General features: G+C 41.0%; 3 protein-coding genes across 3 annotated transcripts in view; all 3 read left to right on the top strand.

The window, feature by feature from the left end:
- The window catches only part of LOC128518983 (CD276 antigen homolog), a 35,885-nt gene extending 21,000 nt beyond the window's left edge, over nucleotides 1–14,885 (top strand). Inside the window, exons 2-4 of the mRNA XM_053492466.1 lie at nucleotides 9,481–9,521; nucleotides 9,611–9,922; nucleotides 14,737–14,885. Coding sequence (XP_053348441.1) covers nucleotides 9,481–9,521; nucleotides 9,611–9,922; nucleotides 14,737–14,849 — 466 coding nt within the window. The 3' untranslated portion in view covers nucleotides 14,850–14,885. The remainder of the gene's footprint in view (nucleotides 1–9,480; nucleotides 9,522–9,610; nucleotides 9,923–14,736) is intronic.
- Nucleotides 439–7,900, top strand: LOC128518981 (CD276 antigen homolog). The gene is made up of 4 exons (XM_053492464.1): nucleotides 439–627; nucleotides 2,025–2,065; nucleotides 2,155–2,466; nucleotides 6,226–7,900. The coding sequence occupies exons 1-4, from the start codon at nucleotides 617–619 to the stop codon at nucleotides 6,336–6,338; spliced, it is 477 nt and encodes a 158-aa protein (XP_053348439.1). The 5' UTR covers nucleotides 439–616; the 3' UTR covers nucleotides 6,339–7,900.
- Nucleotides 14,886–16,978: 2,093 nt separating the features above from the next.
- On the top strand, nucleotides 16,979–21,921 carry LOC128519075 (CD276 antigen homolog). Its single transcript, XM_053492652.1, has 4 exons — nucleotides 16,979–17,098; nucleotides 18,490–18,530; nucleotides 18,620–18,931; nucleotides 21,541–21,921. Exons 1-4 carry the CDS (start codon nucleotides 17,088–17,090, stop codon nucleotides 21,651–21,653), a joined length of 477 nt encoding a protein of 158 aa, XP_053348627.1. The 5' UTR covers nucleotides 16,979–17,087; the 3' UTR covers nucleotides 21,654–21,921.
- The last annotated feature ends 317 nt before the right edge of the window (nucleotides 21,922–22,238 follow it).

The raw sequence follows: 22,238 nt of genomic DNA on the forward strand, positions 1-22,238 counted from the left end.
TTAGTTTTCAAATTTAAATTTTATTTGTCACATACACAGTCATACACAGTACGATAGGCAGTGAAATGCTTAGACAACTGCTCGTGACCTTAAAATAAAAGACTAACTATTTCTTTCTTCACACAGCTTCAGTCATTTCAAATCTCCTTAGTTGTTTTCTTTGCTTGATGCCCAAAAACTTTAACCTTCTCAAAGGGAGCCTTGTTTCCCCCCTGGCATTGTATATAATATTACAGTATATGCAGTATCAGGTCTAGTAAAAGGGGTTTAATTGTGGGGAAAAAAGAATGTATTTATTTTATTTATTTGTTTATTTATTGGAGAGTTGTAAAACCATTAAAATAAATAAATAAATAAATAAATAAGATAATTATTTTTTTAAAAAGCAAAAATAATTACAAACATCTGGTAAATATTATTACATCACCTTTAATGACTGACAGTCAAATTATATTTGCTGGAAGCAGCCCAAAGACAAACCGACCAATCACAATACCGTAATGTGCGCATGCGTATTTATATAGGAACCTGTTCTATAGGAACAAGCAGTAACGGAAAACTGGAAAATGATGGTTTTATTAATTTAGATGTTTTTATCACTTTATGTTTATAAATCATGGATATAAGGTGTGTATCGTGTACGAGATATACTATATGTATGACTTATTAATTCAGGTCTGTAAATTAAGGCCTTGTTTCGGGAAGTCCATGGAGCTAAGAGGAACTATGCTAACTAGTTAGGGTTATAAACTAACATACCGTGAGGTTAAAAGCTAACATTTGGTGCTATTTACGTGAGCTAGCTCATTTTAACTTACGCGTCTTTATATTTAACTATTTACTGCGTACTCTAACCTGAATGTAGCTCGCCTGTTTAAAATTAATTAAACAAAATTATTTAGGAAGTGTTTTTTGTTTGTTTCTACAGTTTGTTTGTACATAGCTGTAAGAACTGTAAGCTAGCTATTTATTAGCTATCAGGTAAATGAAGCTAAGAAAATGAGTTTCATCTCTAATGTAAAACTATCTGTTCGTATGGAATCTCACGAGGCTGCATTCAGTGCTTCATGAAAAATGTCCTGTAGTAATGATAATTGTTCAGGAATTGTGGGAGGGCCTAGGTGTATGATTGACAGGTCTTGAATGAAGTAGGTGTGTATATGGATTATGTTTAACTACCATCATGTACAATAAGATACTTATCTTGAGGCAGTAAACAGGTCGGTACAGGCCTCCGCTGAGGACGATTTAGGAGTCTCAGGACGAGGATTTTCCTCAGAAGGAAGTTCGGTATCACGCGTAGGAGAAGCTTTGCCTATGTAGGAAAGAACAGACAACAGACTGGGTCAGGGAGCAGTGTCGCAATGCTGTCGCACCATACCGTGATGTAGTCAGTACGATACACAGTTTAAGATCAGAAAAGTATGTGGACACGCCCCAGTTCAGAGGTTTTAGGCCTGAAGTCAGGAGCGTTCTCCACAGACACACACTGACTGTAGAATGGCTCGTACTAAAGAGCTCAGGGAGTTTCACTAAATGTACAGTTTTCTTACACGCATAAAGTTAAATATGTTTTAAAAGCTAACACAGATACGGTTTGTTTTTAAAATATGTTAGAGGTTACCCGCTTCCCCTGCCCACGTACATGAGGTTTACCCACAGCTCTGCTCATGTGCAGATCCTGATGTCTGATGCTACCACCGATTGTGAAAGTAGTGTGTGGTAAAATCAATGCTGCTTCTCACGCAACTCCTATGCTTCTGCAGCCTTACTTCTGTCTGTCGTATGCAGTGTCGCTATAGACATGACTGTTTTATCTGTAGACTACACAGTTTATTGTTACAGTTAGTGAGGACCGCCAGTGACGCCCAGATTATGACGTAGTTGGGGAAGCTGCCTATTGTTACTTTCAGTGAGGACGGCCTGTGGAGACACCGACCGGCCCAACAGAATTAGTTTTAACTCAGAACTCGTATACTGCTGCTGTCCACTCATCCGTTCCATCTGTCTGTTTTTTTCCACAGAACTTACTCCCTGTGTGCTCTTATGCTTGTAATAAATGAAGGTAAGCACTCAGCCTCACTGTGTAACATCCTGATACGGCATATTCGGCTTCCTGTTTGTACCCACAATTGTGTGTTTGTGTTTTTAAAGTGTCGTCACAGAGTGTCATAGTCGAAGCTGCTCAAGGAGACGCTGTGATCTTACCGTGTTCATCCAGTCGTTATGAAAAGTACGTGTTCTGGCGATACAGAGACACCAAGCCTGTGTATGACATTATCGAGGGTAAAGAAAATTTTCATGACCAGGATGGAGAGTACAGGGGCCGAGTCAAAGGTTTTCCATCAGAGTTCACAAAATGGAATTACTCCATCACACTGAGTGACGTGAAACTCAGTGATTCAGGAACTTACAGCTGCAACCTCCCTGACTCCAGAACTGTCCATGTAGAACTCGAGGTCAAAGGTGTGTATGTGGGTGATCTTTTATTTAAAAAAAAAAAAATGAACATCTGTTAGAATGTAATAATAATCATGGTCAATTTTATACAGTATGTTGAATTTTTAACTTTCTTTGACAAAAGCACAGATTCACAGGTTTATATTATTGCACTCAATCTAATATGTTATTATTTCTGTAGTAACAGATCATTCTCAGGGATGTGGAGGTTAAACATTAAGCGAATCATCTGCCTCCATCTAACCCTATCCTCTGCATCCTCTTCTCTCACACCAACTAACTTCATGTCCTCTCTCACTGCATCCATAAATCTCCTCTTTGGTCTTTCTCTAGACCTCCTGCCTGGCAGTTTTAACCTCAGCATCCTTCTACCGATATATTCACAATCTCTCCTCTGAACATGCCCAAACCACCTCAATCTGGCCTCTCTGACTTTATCTCCAAAACATCTAACGTGGGTTGTCCCTCTGATAAACTTATTCTTAATCCTATCCGTCCTTGTCACTCCCAAAGAGAACCTTAACATCTTCAGCTCTGCTACCTCCAACTCTGCCTCCTGTCTTTTCTTCAGCGCCACTGTCTCTAAGCCGTAGAGCATCGCTGGTCTCACCACTGTCCTGTACACCTTTCCTTTCATTCTTGCTGATACTCTTTTATCGCACAACACACCTGACACTTTTCTCCACCCATTCCAACCTGCCTGTACCCGCCTCTTCACCTCCTTTCCACACTCTCCGTTGCTCTATACCGTTGACCCCAAGTACTTAAAATCCTGCACCTTCTTTACCTCTGCTCCCTGTAGCCTCACCGATCCTCCTGGGTCCCTCTCATTTACACACATGTATTCCGTCTTGCTGCGGCTAACCTTCATTCCTCTGCTTTCCAGAGCATACCTCCACCTCTCCAAATTTCCCTCCACCTGTTCCCTGCTCTTGCTACAGAGCACAATGTCATCTGCAAACATCATAGTCCATGGGGACTCCTGTCTTACCTCATCTGTCATCCTGTCCATCACCAGAGCAAACAAAAAGGGGCTTAGAGCCGATCCTTGATGCAGACCCACCTCCACCTTAAACTCTTCTGTCACACCTACAGCACATCTTACCACTGTCTTACAGCTCTTATACATATCCTGCACCACTCTAACATACTTCTCTGCCACTCCAGACTTCCTCATACAATACCACAGCTCCTCTCTTGGCACCCTGTCATATGCTGTCACCCTGTCATACCCTGTTACCTTCTCTGTACTTCTCCGCCAGCATCCTCAAAGCAAATACTGCATCTGATGTACTCTTTCTAGGCATAAAACCATATTGCTGCTCACAAATGCTCACCTCTGCCCTTAACCTAGCTTCCACTACTCTTTCCCACAGCTTCATTGTCTGGCTCATTAGCTTTATACCTCTATAATTGCCACAGCTTTGCACATCTCCCTTGTTCTTAAAAATTAGCACCAATACACTTCTCCTCCATTCCTCTGGAATCCTCTCACACTCCAAGATCTTGTTAAACAAACTTGTCAAAAACTCTACTGCCACCTCTCCTAAGCACTTCCATACCTCCACAGGTATGTCATCAGGACCAACAGCCTTTCCACTCTTTATCCTCTTCAACGCCCTTCTCACCTCACTTTACTAATATTTGCTACTTTCTGTTCCACAACAGTCACCTCTTCTACTCTTTGTTCTCTTTCGTTTTCCTCATTCATCAACTCCTTAAAGTACTCCTTTCATCTTCCCATCACCCTCCTGGCATCTGTCAGTACATTTCCATCTCTATCTTTAATCACTCTAACCTGCTGCACATCTTTCCCATCTCTATCTCTCTGCCTTGCCAACCTGTACAGATCCCCCTCTCCCTCCTTACTGTCTAGCCTAGCATACAAGTCCTTATATGCTCTTTGTTTGGCCTTTGCCACCTCTACCTTCACCTTACTCTGCATCTCCCTGTACTCCTGTCTACTCTCTTCGGTCCTCTCAGTGTCCCACTTCTTCTTAGCTAGGCTCTTTCCCTGTATACACTCCTGGACTTCCTCATTCCACCACCAAGTCTCCTTGTCCACTTTCCCCTTACCTGATGATACACCAAGTACCCTCCTACCTGTCTCCCTGATCACATTGGCTGTAGTTGTCCAGTCAACTGAAAGCACCTCCTGACCACCCATAGCCTGTCTCAACTCCTTCCTAAAGACTTCACAACATTCTTTCTTTCTTAGCTTCCACCACTTTGTCCTCTGCTCTGCCTTTGTTCTCTTCGCCTTCTTCACCACCAGGGTTATTTTACACACCACCATTCTGTGTTGTCTGGCTACACTCTCCCCTACCAACACTTTGCAGTCACTGATCTCTTTCAGATTACAATGTCGACACAAGATGTAGTTGACCTGAGTGCTTCTGCCTCCACTCTTATATGTCACCCTATGTTCCTGCCTCTTCTGGAAAAAAGTATTTACTACTGCCATTTCCATCCTCTTTGCAAAGTCCACCACCATCTGTCCTTCTACATTCCTGTCCTGAAGACCAAACCTGCCCATCACATTTTCATCACCTCTGTTTCCTTCCCCAACTTGTCCATTAAAGTCTGCACCAATCACCACTCTCTCACCTCTGGGGATGCTCTGCATCACTTCATCTAACTCACTCCAGAATTTCTCCTTCTCTTTTAACTCACATCCTACCTGTGGGGCATAACCACTAACAACATTGAACATTATCCCTCAATTTCCAGCTTCAGACTCATCACCCTATCTGATACTCTCTTCACCTCTAGAACATTCCTTACAAACTCCTCTTTTAGGATAACTCCTACTCTATTTCTTTTCCTATCCACACCATGGTAAAACAATTTGAACCCTGATCCTAAGCTTCCAGCCTTGCTACCTTTCCACCTGGTCTCCTGTCTAAAATAAAAAGTAAAAAAAAAAAAACATTAATTTCACAAGAAAAAGAGGAGAAGATTTATATATAGATATACATTTAGTTGTATGAGTCACCTCAGTGTTACCTAAACTGATTAATCCCTGCCAAAGTACAGACAATCACCCCACATCCCAACGTCCCCCTCTAACTCCTGTGTTGGGGCTCCCACACTTAACAACATATCCAGTGGAGCCATATTGGAGCTCTCCTTCATACCAGATATACAGTAGCTGCAAAGGGGGTGGGGCCAATATCATATTAAACTCTATGTATTAATAATTGGATGTTACTCAAGTTCATGTGCATGTGAAGGCAGGGGAGCCAATACTTTTGGCAATATAGTGTAGTTCTAGAGTTATACAGAGTTGATATAGTTCTCAGTTTGGTGAAGTGTAAGTGACATTTTATTTAAGGAGTCTCAATGTCAGTGCAGGTTTATTTATTTATTTATTTATCTTATCTATCTATTTATGGGGGGTCTTTAATGTTTTTAGCGGATAAACGTATTATAAGTTATAATTAAGCTAAAGTTGAAGTGATTAAGAATCTTCCTGCTTGTTCTCCTGTGCAGACGTGTTTATACAGTTTGAAAAAAATTACAGGGAAAATATCCATCGTATGGAAATAATTTGTGTGGTGTTACATATGAGCGACATCAGACAAACTACAGTATCTGTATACGCTTTGCATTAAAAAAGTGCTTTTAAAAAAAAATTTACAGCAGAACTATGCAGTTTCAGCTTTCCGCAGATTTTTTTCTTTTTTTTCTCTTGTTTTACTGAATTGTGTTTTTTTTTTTTTTTTGTGTGTGTGTGTGTGTGTGTGTGTGTGTGTGTTTCCACAGATGAGAGTGACTCAAGCCACAGGACTTCCCCAGATAACAGCAGCATCATGAGAAAAGCAGGCAGTACCTCATCTTTAGTCATTTCAGTTCTGCTGTGTATCTTCGTTTTCTAAAGAAAGAATTAAATCTTTTAAATCTTTTCCTCAGTACATCTTTGGCGTTCATTTAATTATTATTAATCAGATAGCAGTATATACACAAACTATGCAAAGTTCTTTTTCTTCGGCAGATAAAAGATTGGAGTAAATTTAGACTAGTGGTTGGATACCCAAAGAAACAGTATACAGTACAGTATATAGTGACTGTGGAGGAGGCTGCATTCTTTGCAAATGTTTATGTAAACTTTTAAATTCCATATAAATTCCAGATGAGCTCTGTTCTTGCCAGCTCTGATCACTTTCACTAACTGCTTTAGCTGCAACAATGTTTTCCACAAGGCCAGTTAATTCTAAAAGTTCTGTCAGTTTATTAAAAATATAAATCTGTTATAAACAATGCAATTGCAACAAATAGTTACTTTTGGATTAAATTTTCACTTTGGTCTGCTATGTATTTTATTCTACAGTCCAGAATTATTGCCGGGAGCAGCCGAAAGACCAACAACAACAAAAATCCCAAGATTTCATTCTGTGACCTATAGATTTGATACACACACACACAAACAAACTGTGGTGTCCAGTTAATGTGTGTATCCATCGTTCAGGAATAGACCTAATCTGGACTCATCAGGTCACATGACCTTTTTCATCGCTCCAAAGTCCAGTCTTTATTCTCCCTAGCAAACTAAAGCCTTTTTTAAAGTCTCACTAATAAGTGGTTTTCTTATGGCTACTGTAAGATGATTTTTATTTACCTTTAAGGAATTAAATGCACCGTACATGTAATCAGCATTAACCAGTGAGGCTGATATGTGTGTGCCGTAATGGAATGTGCCGATGCATTATAGCTGAGCTAGGCATTAAGGCGCCTAGAAAGGGGGCGGGACTTAATAGGATCCAGATGTTGGGACAGAAAGTCATGTAGAATAAATACTATTGAGCGTATGAAGAATATATAATGGGGGAAACAGACAAGAAAGTTTATCCATGAACAAGCTCCAGCGGTTATGAATTGATAATAAAGGTCGTAATCTTCTAGAAACAAACCCAAGACTCTGTGTGTCTTTCTTTTTTCGTGGGTCTCTGTGTGTGTCTGTCCATTTGCATGCATACATGTATATGTGTGTGTGAGACCAGCTGAGTGGGAAATTAAAGCTCTGTATCCAGTGCACAGGGTCTGTTCCCCCAATGGAATTGTAAAAACAGTTCATCAGAGGGGCAGCTGCTTCCAGAAGTAAGAATTCACTATTGTGTAAATGCTCTTATTTTCACTATTAAACACAGCTCTGGTTTTTACTGTAATTTGTTTTTACCACACAACATCAAGTGTTTAAGTGATCTCCAGTCATGACTTTTTTTCCCTGACTACATTTCTTACAGAAAGTTGACGGTTCATTGCTGTGTTTTCTGGTTTTTATAATGCTAACAGGTTCTTCAAATTCAAATTTTATTTGTCACATACAGTCTAGTGGAAGGGGTTTAACTGGGAAAAAAAGGATATATTTATTTTATTTACTTGTTTATTTATTGGAGAGTTGTAAAACCATTTAAGTAAATAAATAAATAAGAGAATTATTTTTAAAAAAAGCAAAAATAATTACAAACATCTGGTAAATATTATTACATCACCTTTAATGACTGACGGTCAAATTCTATTTGCTGGAAGCAGCCCAAAGACAACCGACCAATCACAATACCGTAATGTGCGCATGCGTATTTATATAGGAACAAGCAGTAACGGAAAACTGGAAATTTTGATGGTTTTATTAATTTTGCTGTTTTTATCACTTTATGTTAATAAATCATGGATATAAAGTGTGTATCGTGTACGAGATATACTATATGTATGACTCATTAATTCAGGTCTGTAAATTAAGGCCTTGTTTCGGGAAGTCCATGTAGCTAAGAGGAACTATGCTAACTAGTTACGGTTATAAACTAACATACCATGAGGTTAAAAGCTAACATTTGGTCCTATTTACGTGAGCTAGCTCATTTTAACTTACGTGTCTTTATATTTAACTATTTACTGCGTACTCTAACCTGAATGTAGCTCGCCTGTTTAAAGTGAATTAAATTATTTAGCAAGGTTTTTTTCTCTATCTAGTTTGTTTGTACATAGCTGTGAAAACTGTAAGCTAGCTATTTATCAGCTATCAGGTAAATGGAGATAAGAAAATGAGTTCCATCTCTAATGTAAAACTATCTGTTCGTATGGAATCTCACGAGGCTGCATTCAGTGCTTCATGAAAAATGTCCTGTAGTAATGATAATTGTTCAGGAATTGTGGGAGGGCCTAGGTGTATGATTGACAGGTCTTGAATGAAGTAGGTGTGTATTTGGATTATGTTTAACCACCATCATGTACAATAAGATACTTATCTCGAGGCAGTGAACAGATCTGTACAGGCCTCCGCCCGAGGACGACTCAGGAGTCTTCAGTCTGTTTCTTCCTGAAGACGAGGATTTTCCTCAGAAGGAAGTTCGGTATCACGCGTAGGAGAAGCTTTGCCTATGTAGGAAAGAACAGACAACAGACTGGGTCAGGGAGCAGTGTTGCATTGCTGTCGCACCATACCGTGATGTAATCAGTACGATACACAGTTTAAGATCAGAAAAGTATGTGGACACGCCCCAGTTCAGAGGTTTTAGGCCTGAAGTCAGGAGCGTTCTCCACAGACACACACTGACTGTAGAATGGCTCGTACTAAAGAGCTCAGTGAGTCTCAATAAATGTACAGTTTTCTTACACGCATGAAGTTAAATATGTTTTATAAGTTGACACAGATACGGTTTGTTTTTAAAATATGTTAGAGGTTACCCGCTTCCCCTGCCCACGTACATGAGGTTTACCCACAGCTCTGCTCATGTGCAGATCCTGATGTCTGATGCTGCCACCGATTGTGAAAGTAGTGTGTGGTGAAATCAATGCTGCTTCTCACGCAACTCCTATGCTTCTGCAGCCTTACTTCTGCCTGTCGTATGCAGTGTCGATATAGACATGCCTGTTTTATCTGTAGACTGCACAGTTTATTGTTACATTCAGTGAGGACGGCCTGTGCAGACACCGACCGGCCCAACAGAATTAGTTTTAACTCATAACTCGTACACTGCTGCTGTCCACTCATCCGTTCCATCTGTCTGTTTTATTCCACAGAACTTACTCCCTGTGTGCTCTTATGCTTGTAATAAATGAAGGTAAGCACTCAGCCTCACTGTGTAACATCCCGATACGGCATATTCGGCTTCCTGTTTGTACCCACAATTGTGTGTTTGTGTTTTTAAAGTGTCGTCACAGAGCGTCACAGTCGAAGCTGCTCAAGGAGACGCTGTGATCTTACCGTGTTCATCCAGTCATTATGAAAATGACGTGTTCTGGCGATACAGAGACACCAAGACTGTGTATGACATCATTGAGGGTAAAGAGAATTTTCATGAGCAGGATGGAGAGTACAGGGGTCGAGTCAAAGGTTTTCCATCAGAGTTCACAAAAGGGAATTACTCCATCAGACTGAGTGACGTGAAACTCAGTGATACAGGAACTTACAGCTGCAACCTCCCTGACTCCAGAACTGTCCATGTAGAACTCAAGGTCAAAGGTGTGTATGTGGGTGATCTTTTATAAAAAAAAATAAATAAAAAAAAAGTGAACATCTGTTAGAATAATCATGGTCAATTTTATACAGTATGTTGAATTTTTTACTTTCTTTGACAGAAGCACAGATTCAGAGGTTTATATTATTGCACTCAATCTAATATATTGTCATTTTTGTAGTAACAGATCATTCTCAGGGATGTGGAGGTTAAACATTAAGACTAGTAATAAACATATTAAACAAGTTTCAAGTTTTATTGTCATATACAGATAACAATGAGGCATCATTACCGTAATGAAATTCTTAGACCCGTGTTTTCCAACTTTACATAAACATATAAATATAAAAATATAGAAGAGGGAAAAAAATAACATTATTTCAAAGGTATGTGTACGTGCAAGTAAGCTAAGATGATTTAGTATTTACATATAACAGTGCAAGATGCAATAAAGTATTTTGAATATATATTTAAAGTGGCATTGTTTAAAGTGTTAAGAGTCCAGTGGTTGTGGTGAGTGTATATTGGTGTGTGCAGAATGTCAGCAGTTCAGAAGCCTGATGGCTTGTGGATAGAAACTATCTCTGTATCTGCTGGTACAGGTCTTATTGCTCCTGTACCACCTGCCCGACGGCAGGAGCGTGAAAAATCTGTGGCTGGGGTGGCTGGGGTCAGAGAGGATCCGCTGCGTCTTCCTCCTACAGCGCTGTCTGTAGAGGTCCTGCATGGATGGCAATTCAGTCCTGGTGATGCGCTGTGCTCATCTTACCACTGTCTGCAGAGCTTTGCGATCTAAAGCATTACAGCTGCCATACCAGGTGGTGATACAGCCAGAAGAATACTCTCGATGGTGCATCGATAGAAGTTTGTGGGTATTCTGGGGTCCATGCCGATCCTCCTCTGAAGCTGACTGAAATCTGAAGCAGCTGACTCTCTACACCTCTGCTCCCTCGATGTGGATGGGGGTGTGGCTTCCTCCCTGTAGTCTCCTGTAGTCCATGATGAGCTCCTTAGTCTTGCTGACATTGAGCAGCAGGTTGTTGTCGTGGCACCATGATGTCAGGGCTCTCACCTCTGCCCTGTATGCCGCCTCATCTCCATTAGAAATGCAGCCGATGATGGTGGTGTCGTCTGCAAATTTGATGATGGTGTTGGAGCTATATGTTGCTGTACAGTCATGGGTGACTGCACAGGGAGGAACTGATGCTCAGGTCGCAGAGTTTAATGACCAGTCTGGATGGTATGATGGTGTTGAAAGCAGAGCTATAATCGATGAACAGCATCCACACGTATGTGTTCCTCTGGTCCAGGTGGGACAGGGCAGTGTGAAGTGCAATTGCTATTGCATCATCAGTAGATCTATTTGGCCTGTTGGCAAACTGGAGAGGATCGAGTGAAGCAGGGAATAAGGATGTGATGTGAGCTTTGACTATGTGCTCAAAGCACTTCATGGCAATAGAGGTGAGTGCTACTGGGCGATAGTCATTTAGGCAGCTCACATTCATTTTCTTAGAGACAGGGATGATGGTGGTCAAATTCAAATTCAAATTTTATTTGTCACATACACAAACATACACAGTACGAAATGTAGTGAAATGCATTATACGACTGCCATTGACCCTAAAAGAGAATTAAAGTTTACAAATAAGAAATAAATATGAATAAAAGAATACGATAGAAATTAAATAAAAAAATTAAATTAAACTAGGAAAAATAGAACTAAAAATAAAAATAGAAATGTGCTAGGAAAAATAGAACTAAAAATAAAAATAGAAATATGATGTACAAAAATAGAAATATACTGTACAAATTGAAATATACTGTACTGGGTGTGCAAATATGCATAGAACAAAGTGTCTTTGTGCAGAGGTTATTAAAGTGTCTTTGTGCACAGGTCCAGGATGTAAACGTAAACATGTAGTGTAGTTGTGAAGGTAGGTGTGCAAAGTTATTAAAGTGTCTTTGTGCAATAGTCCAGGATGTAAACGTACAACATGTAGTGTAGATATGAAGGAAGGTGTGCGTGTAATTGTCCATAGTGTTCATGGATGTAAAAAGATTGATAGATTTGATCAATTATGAAAAGATTGTGTTACTTCTGCATAGTGGTGTGGTTGTGGTTGAGAGACCTTATCGCCTGCGGGAAGAAGCTCCTCCTCAGTCTCTCTGTGTTGGCCTTCAAGGAGCGGAATCGCTTCCCAGACCGCAACAGAGTAAACAGTCCGTTATTGGGGTGGCTGAGGTCCTTCACGATCTTCCTGGCCTTGGTCAAGCACCGCTTGCTGTAGATCGAGTGCAGGTCAGGGAGCTCGATGCGGATGATGCGCTCAGCTGATCGCACCACCCTCTGTAGAGCTCGTCTGTCCTGCATGGTGCTGTTCCCGAACCAGGTCGTGATATTTTCTGTCAGGATGCTCTCTATGGTGCAGGAGTAGAAATTCCTGAGCACCTTGGAGGGCAGTCTAAAGTCTCTCAAGCGTCTGAGGTGGTAGAGACGCTGCCGGGCCTTTTTTACCACGGTGTTGATGTGACAGGACCATGCCAGGTTCTGCGTGATGTGAACACTGAGGTATCTGAAGCTGTCCACTCTCTCCACTGGGCTCCTGTTGATGACGGGGGTCTGGTAGTTTCTCACCTGCTTTGTACTGAAGTCCACTATCAGCTCCTTTGTCTTACTGACGTTTAGGAGGAGATTGTTTCTTTGGCACCAGTTCTCCAGATTTCCAACCTCTTCCAGGTAGGCCGTCTCATCGTTGTTCGTGATCAGGCCCACCACAACAGTGTCGTCAGCAAACTTGATGATGGTGGTGGAGCTGGTAGTGGCCACGCAGTCGTGGGTGTACAGAGAGTACAGCAGGGGGCTCAGAACACAACCCTGGGGGGCTCCAGTGCTGAGAGTGAGGGAGGCTGAGACATGTCCGCCATCCTTACTGCCTGTGGTCTGCCAGTCAGAAAATTGGAGATCCACTGACACACTGATGAGCTGAGTCCCAGGTGCTCCAGCTTGGTGGTAAGTGTGGAGGGAATTATGGTATTAAATGCAGAACTGTAGTCGATGAAGAGCATTTTCACATAATTCCCCCTCCGAGTGTCCAGGTGAGTGAGAGATGTATGGAGGAGATGAGAGATTGCATCGTCCGTGGAACGGTTTGGACGATAAGCGAACTGTAGTGGGTCCAGTGTGTCTGGTAGTGAAGAAATGATGAAGTCCCTGACCAGGCGTTCAAAGCACTTCATCACTACTGAGGTGAGGGCTACAGGGCGATAGTCATTGAGGGAAGCAGGATGAGGTTTCTTTGGGACAGGAACAATGATGGACTCTTTGAAGCATGTGGGGATCACCGACTGAGATAAAGAGATGTTGAATATCTCAGTGAACACAGGTGCTAGCTGGTCTGCGCAGGCTCTGAGAATGCGGCCTGAGATGCCGTCTGGTCCTGCTGCTTTCCTGGTGTTCACTCTCTTGAAGGCTTTTCTCACGTCATGCTCGGTGATGATGAACGCGCTTCCGGTGCTGGCAGTGACTTCCTGTCTGCAGCCGTTAGCGCCGCTAGCATTAGCATCGCTAGCGTCTTTAGCTGCAGCCTCGAAGCGAGCATAGAAAGTGTTCAGCTCGTCTGCCAGAGACATGTCTGCGTTTATCATACCGGATGTTGGTGCTATATAATCCGTTATTTTCCTTAATCCCTGCCACAGGCTCCTAGAGTCATTCTGTTGGAGTTGTGACTCTAGTTTCCTCCCGTAGCGCTGCTTCGCCTCTTTCACTGCCTTCCGGACGCTGTATGACGCAGCCTTGTATGGTTCCATGTCCCCCGACGCGAGTCCCGTGTTGTAGGCAGCGGTGCGAGATCTCAGAGCGTTGCGGATGGTTTTATCCACCCACGGCTTCTGGTTGGGAAACGTTTTAATAGTCTTTTTTTCTACGGTATCGTCCGCTAGTTTCCCGATGAATCCCACAACCGCTTCCGTAAACACGCTGACGTCATCATCGGAGCTGTTTCTAAACATTTCCCAGTCTGCGTCATCGAGTGCGTCCTGTAACGCGGCCACCGATTGGTCCGTCCAGCGCGCGACCTCCCTCTGAACCGGAACTTCCTGTTTCAGCCTTTGTTTGTATTTTGGCATGAGGAAGATGGCGGCGTGGTCGGATTTACCAAACGGTGGACAAGATTGTGCCTTGTAGCCGTCCTTGACCGTTGGTCCTCTTAAAACATGTTGGGACAGCAGACTGGTGCAGGGAAAGGTTAAAAATGTCTGTAAAGACATCCGCTACCTCGCGGGCGCATGCTTTGAAGACACGACCTGGAATATTGTCTGGTCCAGGAGCTTTCCGTCTGTGTACTTTCCTGAAGTATTTACACACGTCTGCCTGAGATATCTGAAGAGGGCAGCTGTCCTCTTCCAGTGAAAGCTCCTGAGGTAGGTGGTTATCAAAGCGTGCATAGAAGGCGTTCAGCTCATCAGGTAGAGAAGGGTTATACAGTCTACACTATATTGGCAAAAGTATTCGCTCCCCTGCCTTCACATGCATGAGAACTTTAAATCTTAATCCATAGAGTTTAATATGATGTTGCAGCTGTAACAGCTTCCACAAGGCTTTCTACAAGGTTTAGGAGTGTGTTTATGATTAATCCTTGCCAAAGTACATACAATCACCCCACATCACAACGTCCCCCTCTAACTCCTGTGTTGAACTATGCAGTTTCAGCTTTCCGCAGATTTTTATTTTTCTGTTGTTTTACTGAATTGTGTGTGTTCGTGTGTGTGTGTGTGTGTGTGTGTGTGTGTGTGTGTGTGTGTGTGTGTGTTTTTTCCACAGATGAGAGTGACTTAAGCCACAAGACTTACCCAGATAACAGCGGCATCATGAGAAAAGCAGGCAGTACCTCATCTTTAGTCATTTCAGTTCTGCTGTGTATCTTCGTTTTCTGAAGAAAGAATTAAAGCTTCAAAATCTTTTCTTCAGTACATCTTTGGCATTCATTTTATTATTAATCAGATAGCAGTATATACACAAACTATGCAAAGTTCTTTTTATTCAGCAGATAAAAGATTGGAGTAAATTTAGACTAGAGGTTGGATACCCAAAGAAACAGTATACAGTACAGTATATAGTGACTGCGGAGGAGGCTGCATTCTTTGCAAATGTTTATGTAAACTTTTAGATTCCATATCAATTCCAAGACCTATCTCTCCTAGTAAGCTGGCTACACACTGATCAGGATAAGGTTCTTAGTGAATATGATGTTGTTTGTAAAACCTGGATGTGAGTTAAAGAAGGTGATTCTCTGCCTGGTGCTGGAATATCCACTGATTCTGCAGAATGAAATTGTCTCTACACGTCCTTAACCAACTCTTAAGAGGTTTGATAAATAACTTTTCAGTTGAATTTTGAAGAACAAATGCAGACAAAGGAACAGTGTTGCCATGAGAATTTTGCAGATTTTTTAAAATAATTGTGTTTGTTTGTTTGTTTATTAGTTTGTTCAATAAACCCAAAAGGCAAAATCAAAACTGAAATTAACTGAAAGAGTAAGAATGTTTGTTAGAGCCATTAAAGAAAGTGAATGTATGGTTTGGTAAGAGAGTCTAGAACATAATAGTTTAAATTAACATAACTGACAAAAACAAACGTGTCACACTTCAAGATTTCATTCCGTCACCTTTAGCTTTGATTTACACACACAAACACTGTGGTGTCCAGTTTATGTGTGTATCCATCGTTCAGGAACAGACTTAATCTGGACTCATCAGGTCACATGACCTTTTTCCATTGCTCCAAAGTCCAGTCTTTATTCTCCCTAGCAAACGGAAGCCTTTTTTAATGTCTCACTAATAAGTGGTTTTCTTATGGCTACTGTAAGATGATTTTTAATTACCTTTAAGGAATTAATTGCACCGTACATGTAATCAGCATTAACTAGTGAGGCTGATATGTGTGTGCCGTAATGGAATGTGCCGATTCATGAAAACTGAGCTAGGCAATGGGGCGCCTAGAAAGGGGGCGGGACTTAATGGGATCCAGATGTTGGGACACAAAGTCATGTAGAATAAACACTATTGAGCGTATGAAGAATATATAATGGGGGAAACAGACAAGAGAGTTCATCCATGAACAAGCTCCAGCCGTTATGAATTGACAATAAAGGTTGTAATCTTCTGAAAACAAAACCCGAGACTCCTTGTGTCTTTTTTTTTCGTGTGTGTGTGTGTGTGTGTGTGTGTGTGTGTGTGTGTGTGAGAGAGAGAGAGAGAGAGAGAGAGAGAGACCAGCTGAGTGGGAATGTAAGCTCTGTATCCAGTGCACAGGGTCTGTTCCCCAAATGGAATTGTAAAAACAGTTTATCAGAGGGGCAGCTGCTCCCAGAAGTAAGGATTCACTATTGTGTAAATGCTCTTATTTTCACTATTAAACACAGCTCTGGTTTTTACTGTAATTTTTTTTACCACACAACATCAAGTGTTTAAGTGATCTCCAGTCATGACTTTTTTCCCCGACTACATTTCTTACAGAAAGTTGACGGTTCATTGCTGTGTTTTCTGGTTTTTATAATGCTAACAGGTTCTTCAAATTCAAATTTTATTTGTCACATACAGTCATACACAGTACGATATGCAGTGAAATGCTTAGACAACTGCTCGTGACCTTAAAATAATAGACTATTTTTTTCTTCACACAGCTCCAGTCATTTCAAATCTCCTTAGTTGTTTTCTTTGCTTGATGCAGCTCAAAAACTTTAACCTTCTCAAAGGGAGCCTTGTTTCCCCCCGGCATATTATATAATATTATATGCAGTAATAGGTCTAGTAAAAGGGGTTTAACTGTGGGGGGAAAAGGATGTATTTATTTTATTTACTTGTTTATTTATTGGAGAGTTGTAAAACCATAAAAATAAATAAATAAATAAATAAATAAATAAGAGAAATTTTTTTTTAAACCAAAAATAATTACAAACATCTGGTAAATATTATTACTTTACCTTTAATGACTGACGGTCAAATTATATTTGCTGGAAGCAGCCCAAAGACAAACCGACCAATCACAATATCGTAGTGTGCGCATGCGTATTTATATAGGAACCTGTTCTATAGGAAAAAGCAGTAACGGAAAACTGAAAATATGATTGTTTTATTAATTTAGATGTTTTTATCACTTTATGTTAATAAATCATGGATATAAGGTGTGTATCGTGTACGAGATATACTATATGTATGACTTATTAATTCAGGTCTGTAAATTAAGGCCTTGTTTCGGGAAGTCCATGGAGCTAAGAGGAACTATGCTAACTAGTTACGGGTATAAACTAGCATAGCATGAGGTTAAAAGCTAACATTTGGTGCTATTTATGTGAGCTAGCTCATTTTAACTTACACGTCTTTATATTTAACTATTTACTGCGTACTCTAACCTGAATGTAGCTCGTCTGTTTAAAGTGAATTAAATTATTTAGCAAGTGTTTTGTTTGTCTGTTTCTAGTTTGTTTGTACATAGCTGTGAGAACTGTAAGCTAGCTATTTATCAGCTATCAGGTAAATGGAGCTAAGAAAATGAGTTCCATCTCTAATGTAAAACTATCTGTTCGTATGGAATCTCACGAGGCTGCATTCAGTGCTTCATGAAAAATGTCCTGTAGTAATGATAATTGTTCAGGAATTGTGGGAGGGCCTAGGTGTATAATTGACAGGTCTTGAATGAAGTAGGTGTGTATATGGATTATGTTTAACTACCATCATGTACAATAAGATACTTATCTCGAGGCAGTAAACAGGTCGGTACAGGCCTCCGCTGAGGACGATTTAGGAGTCTCAGGACGAGGATTTTCCTCAGAAGGAAGTTCGGTATCACGCGTAGGAGAAGCTTTGCCTATGTAGGAAAGAACAGACAACAGACTGGGTCAGGGAGCAGTGTCGCAATGCTGTCGCACCATACCGTGATGTAGTCAGTACGATACACAGTTTAAGATCAGAAAAGTATGTGGACACGCCCCAGTTCAGAGGTTTTAGGCCTGAAGTCAGGAGCGTTCTCCACAGACACACACTGACTGTAGAATGGCTCGTACTAAAGAGCTCAGTGAGTCTCACTAAATGTACAGTTTTCTTACACACATGAAGTTAAATATGTTTTATAAGTTCACACAGATACGGTTTGTTTTAAAAATATATTAGAGGTTACCCGCTTCCCCGCCCACGTACATGAGGTTTACCCACAGCTCTGCTCATGTGCAGATCCTGATGCCAGATGCTACCACCGATTATGAAAGTAGTGTGTGGTGAAATCAATGCTGCTTCTCACGCAACTCCTATGCTTTTGCAGCCTTACTTCTGCCTGTCGTATGCAGTGTCGCTATAGACATGCCTGTTTTATCTGTAGACTACACAGTTTATTGTTACAGTTAGTGAGGACCGGCAGTGACGCCCAGATTATGACGTAGTTGGGGAAGCTGCCTATTGTTACATTCAGTGAGGACGGCCTGTGCAGACACTGACTGGCCCAACAGAATTAGTTTTAACTTAGAACTCGTATACTGCTGCTGTCCACTCATCCGTTCCATCTGTCTGTTTTATTCCACAGAACTTACTCCCTGTGTGCTCTTATGCTTGTAATAAATGAAGGTAAGCCCTCAGCCTCACTGTGTAACATCCTAATACGGCATATTTGGCTTCCTGTTTGTACCCACAGTTGCGTGTTTGTGTTTTTAAAGTGTCGTCACAGAGCGTCACAGTCGAAGCTGCTCAAGGAGACGCTGTGATCTTACCGTGTTCATCCAGTCGTTATGAAAAGGACGTGTTCTGGCAATACAGAGACACCAAGACTGTGTATGACATCATCGAGGGTAAAGAGAATTTTCATGACCAGGATGGAGAGTACAGGGGCCGAGTCAAAGGTTTTCCATCAGAGTTCACAAATTGGAATTACTCCATCAGACTGAGTGACGTGAAACTCAGTGATACAGGAACTTACAGCTGCACCATCCCTAACTCCAGAACTGTCCATGTAGAACTCAAGGTCAAAGGTGTGTATGTGGGTGATCTTTTATAAAAAAAAAAAAAAAAAAGAACATCTGTTAGAATGTAATAATAATCATGGTCAATTTTATACAGTATGTAAAATTTTTTACTTTCTTTGACTGAAGCACAGATTTACAGGTTTATATTAATGCACTCAATCTAATATGTTATCATTTCTGTAGTAACAGATCATTCTCAGGGATGTGGAGGTTAAACATTAAAACTAGGAATAAACTGATTTTACACAAGAGTTATATACACTATATTGGCAAACGTATTGACTCGCCTGCCTTCACATGCATAAGAACTTAAGTAACATCCAAATCTTAATCCATAGAGTTTAATATGATGTTGGAGCTGTAACAGCTATAACAGCTTCAACTCTTTGTAAAGGCTTTCCACAAGGTTTGGAAGGAATTTTGTTTATGGGAATTTTGGACCATTATTTCAGAAGCACATTTGTGGACCTTGCTCTGATGTGCACAAAGAAACTGTAAAGATACAGAGAAGATAAAAGGAAAGAACGTAAAAGCAAAGTGAAAAGATCAAGAACAGATGAAACTAAAGAGTGAATAGATAAAGAGCAAAGATGAGAACACTAAAAAGAAAAGTGAAACGATTAAGAAAAGAGAAACCTGAAAATAGACATAAAAGAAAATATACATCTATATAAAATAAAAAGGAAAAAAAAACATTAATTTCACAAGAAAAAGTGAAGAAGATTTAAATATAGATATACATTTAGTTGTATGAGTCACCTCAGTGTTACCTAAACTGATTAATCCCTGCCAAAGTACAGACAATCTCCTCACGTCCCAACGTCCCCCTCTACCTCCTGTGTTGGGGCTCCCACACTTAACAACATATCCAATGGAGCCATATTGGAGCTCTCCTTCATACCAGATATACAGTAACTGCAAAGGGGGCGGGGCCAATATCATATTAAACTCTATGTATTAATAATTGGATGTTACTCAAGTTCATGTGCATGTGAAGGCAGGTAAGCCAATACTTTTGGCAATATAGTGTAGTTCTAGAATTATATAGAGTGATATTGTCATGTTTCTCTTAGTAATCAGAGGACGCAAACGCAGGTTTGTTAGTGTCAGCACTGAGTCAGTCTTTATTTTTATTCTTTCTCCCTTCAGGGGACTTGCTGCACAGTAAACTTTAACCAAAAAAGCATAAACAAGAAAGTAAACAAAACCAAACAAAACTTGCTCCCGGTCACTCTACTCAGCCCGGATCTGCAGGCGGACTCACATACACACGCAGACACATTAGATTAGTTCAGAAAGTATAACAAAGTCACAAGCAGTTTAATACAGATGTGGCTGGCGTCTCGGCCTGCTCTTGCTTTAGTTCTGCCTGTCCCTTGACAGGCCTTACCCCAACCCTGCCGACTCCAGTTAGTCCTGAGGAGGAGACATGTGGATACAGCTCGACTTTGGAAGACATAAAACAAACAGGTGACACCAACAGTGAACGGACAAGCTTGTACGGGTTCGACTGGCTTAAATAGAGACACACAGGGGAGAGACACAGGTGCACATCATTAGTGATGGGGAGACCTACCACCTTACCACACTAGGGGGGGACAAAGCTGCGGCTCAGTATTCCCGGAGACCCAGATCTTATTTCCCCGGACCGTGGTGGTACAGAGGTGACAGTACCCCCCCTTCAGGACCGACCTCCCTAGGGAGGCGAGGGCGCCCCCGACGCGTTGTTGGAGGGAGTCGGGCAAGTTGACGACATGGGAAGTTGAGGTGAAGGTCCCGTGTCGAGAGCCATACCCGATCGCCTACCTGGAGCGGAGGACTTTCCTTCCTTCGTCTATTGGCAAACCTTTTAAAACGGGATACTGCTCGGGAGATGTGCGCGTGCGCATCCTCCCATACTCTCTCCGCTGTTCGAAACCACTGATCCACCACGGGTACCTCGGTGGGAGTGGCATCCCAAGGACAGAGCGGAGGTTGATACCCAATTATACACCGGAACGGCGTCAGGCCGGTAGAGGAGTGTACTAACGAGTTCTGGGCATACTCTGCTCAGAGCAACCAGTTGGCCCAGTCATGCCAACTGATTGGTCGGCTATTACAATATATAAATTTTTTCTATAAAAAAGAAACTTGCCGAAGCTGGAGACGTGGACCTGCTGATGAGACCTTGTTGGAGAGCCTCCTCCATGTATTCCTCCATTGCCCTGGTTTCTTCCTGGGACAATGGGTAAATACGCGCGTAAGACGGTGCTTATCTTATTATCCATCCATTCATCCATCCATCCATCCATGGAGGATCTTTAAGGTTTTTAGCGGATAAATGTATTATAAGTTATAATTAAGTTGAGGTGATTAAGAATCTTGCTGTTACAGTTTGAAAAAATTTACAGGGAAAATATCCATTGTATAGAAATAAATTGTGTGGTGTTACATATGAGCGACATCAGACAAACTACAGTATCTGTATACGCTTTGCATTAAAAAAAAGCTTTTTTAATTTTATAGCAGAACTATGCAGTTTCAGCTTTCCGCAGATTTTTTTTTCTGTTGTTTTACTGAATTGTGTGTGTGTGTGTGTGTGTGTGTGTGTGTGTGTGTGTGTGTGTTTCCCACAGATGAGAGTGACTCAAGCCACAGGACTTCCCCAGATAACAGCGGCATCATGAGAAAAGCAGGCAGTATCTCATCTTTAGTCATTTCAGTTCTGCTGTGTATCTTTTCTTTTTGAAGAAAGAATTAAAGCTTTAAAATCTTTTCTTCAGTACATCTTTGGCATTCATTTTATTATTATTAATCAGATAGCAGTATATACACAAACTATGCAAAGTTCTTTTTATTCGGCAGATAAAAGGTTGGAGTAAATTTAGACTAGAGATTGGATACCCAAAGAAACAGTATACAGTACAGTATATAGTGACTGTAGAGGAGGCTGCATTCTTTGCAAACGTTTATGTAAACTTTTAGATTCCATATAAATTCCAGATGAGCTCTGTCCTTGCCAGCTGCAACAATGTTTTCCACAAGGCCAGTTAATTCTAAACACAGAACAAGTTCTGTCAGTTTATTAAAGATAGAAATCTGATATAAACAACGCAATTGCAACAAATAGTTATTTTTGGATTAAATTTTCACTTTGCTCTGCTATGTATTTCCTTCTAGAGTCCAGAATTATTGGGTCCCTGAATAAAAAGTTAATTAATATTCGGGTTGAATATAAATGATGTTTGTAGAACTGTTATATAGAAGCGATTTTACTTTAGAAGGAGTGCAGTACTGCTGGATATAGCACAGCTGTGATGAGGACGTAAACATG

The sequence above is a fragment of the Clarias gariepinus genome, chromosome 3, assembly GCF_024256425.1.
Source record: "Clarias gariepinus isolate MV-2021 ecotype Netherlands chromosome 3, CGAR_prim_01v2, whole genome shotgun sequence".
Classification (NCBI taxonomy): domain Eukaryota; kingdom Metazoa; phylum Chordata; class Actinopteri; order Siluriformes; family Clariidae; genus Clarias; species Clarias gariepinus.

Coding starts and splice junctions, on each gene's coding strand:
- LOC128519075 (XM_053492652.1), top strand. Junction 18,531..18,619: donor TATGCTTGTAATAAATGAAG/GTAAGCCCTCAG, acceptor GTGTTTTTAAAG/TGTCGTCACAGAGCGTCACA. Junction 18,932..21,540: donor TGTAGAACTCAAGGTCAAAG/GTGTGTATGTGG, acceptor TGTTTCCCACAG/ATGAGAGTGACTCAAGCCAC.
- LOC128518981 (XM_053492464.1), top strand. Junction 2,066..2,154: donor TATGCTTGTAATAAATGAAG/GTAAGCACTCAG, acceptor GTGTTTTTAAAG/TGTCGTCACAGAGTGTCATA. Junction 2,467..6,225: donor TGTAGAACTCGAGGTCAAAG/GTGTGTATGTGG, acceptor GTGTTTCCACAG/ATGAGAGTGACTCAAGCCAC.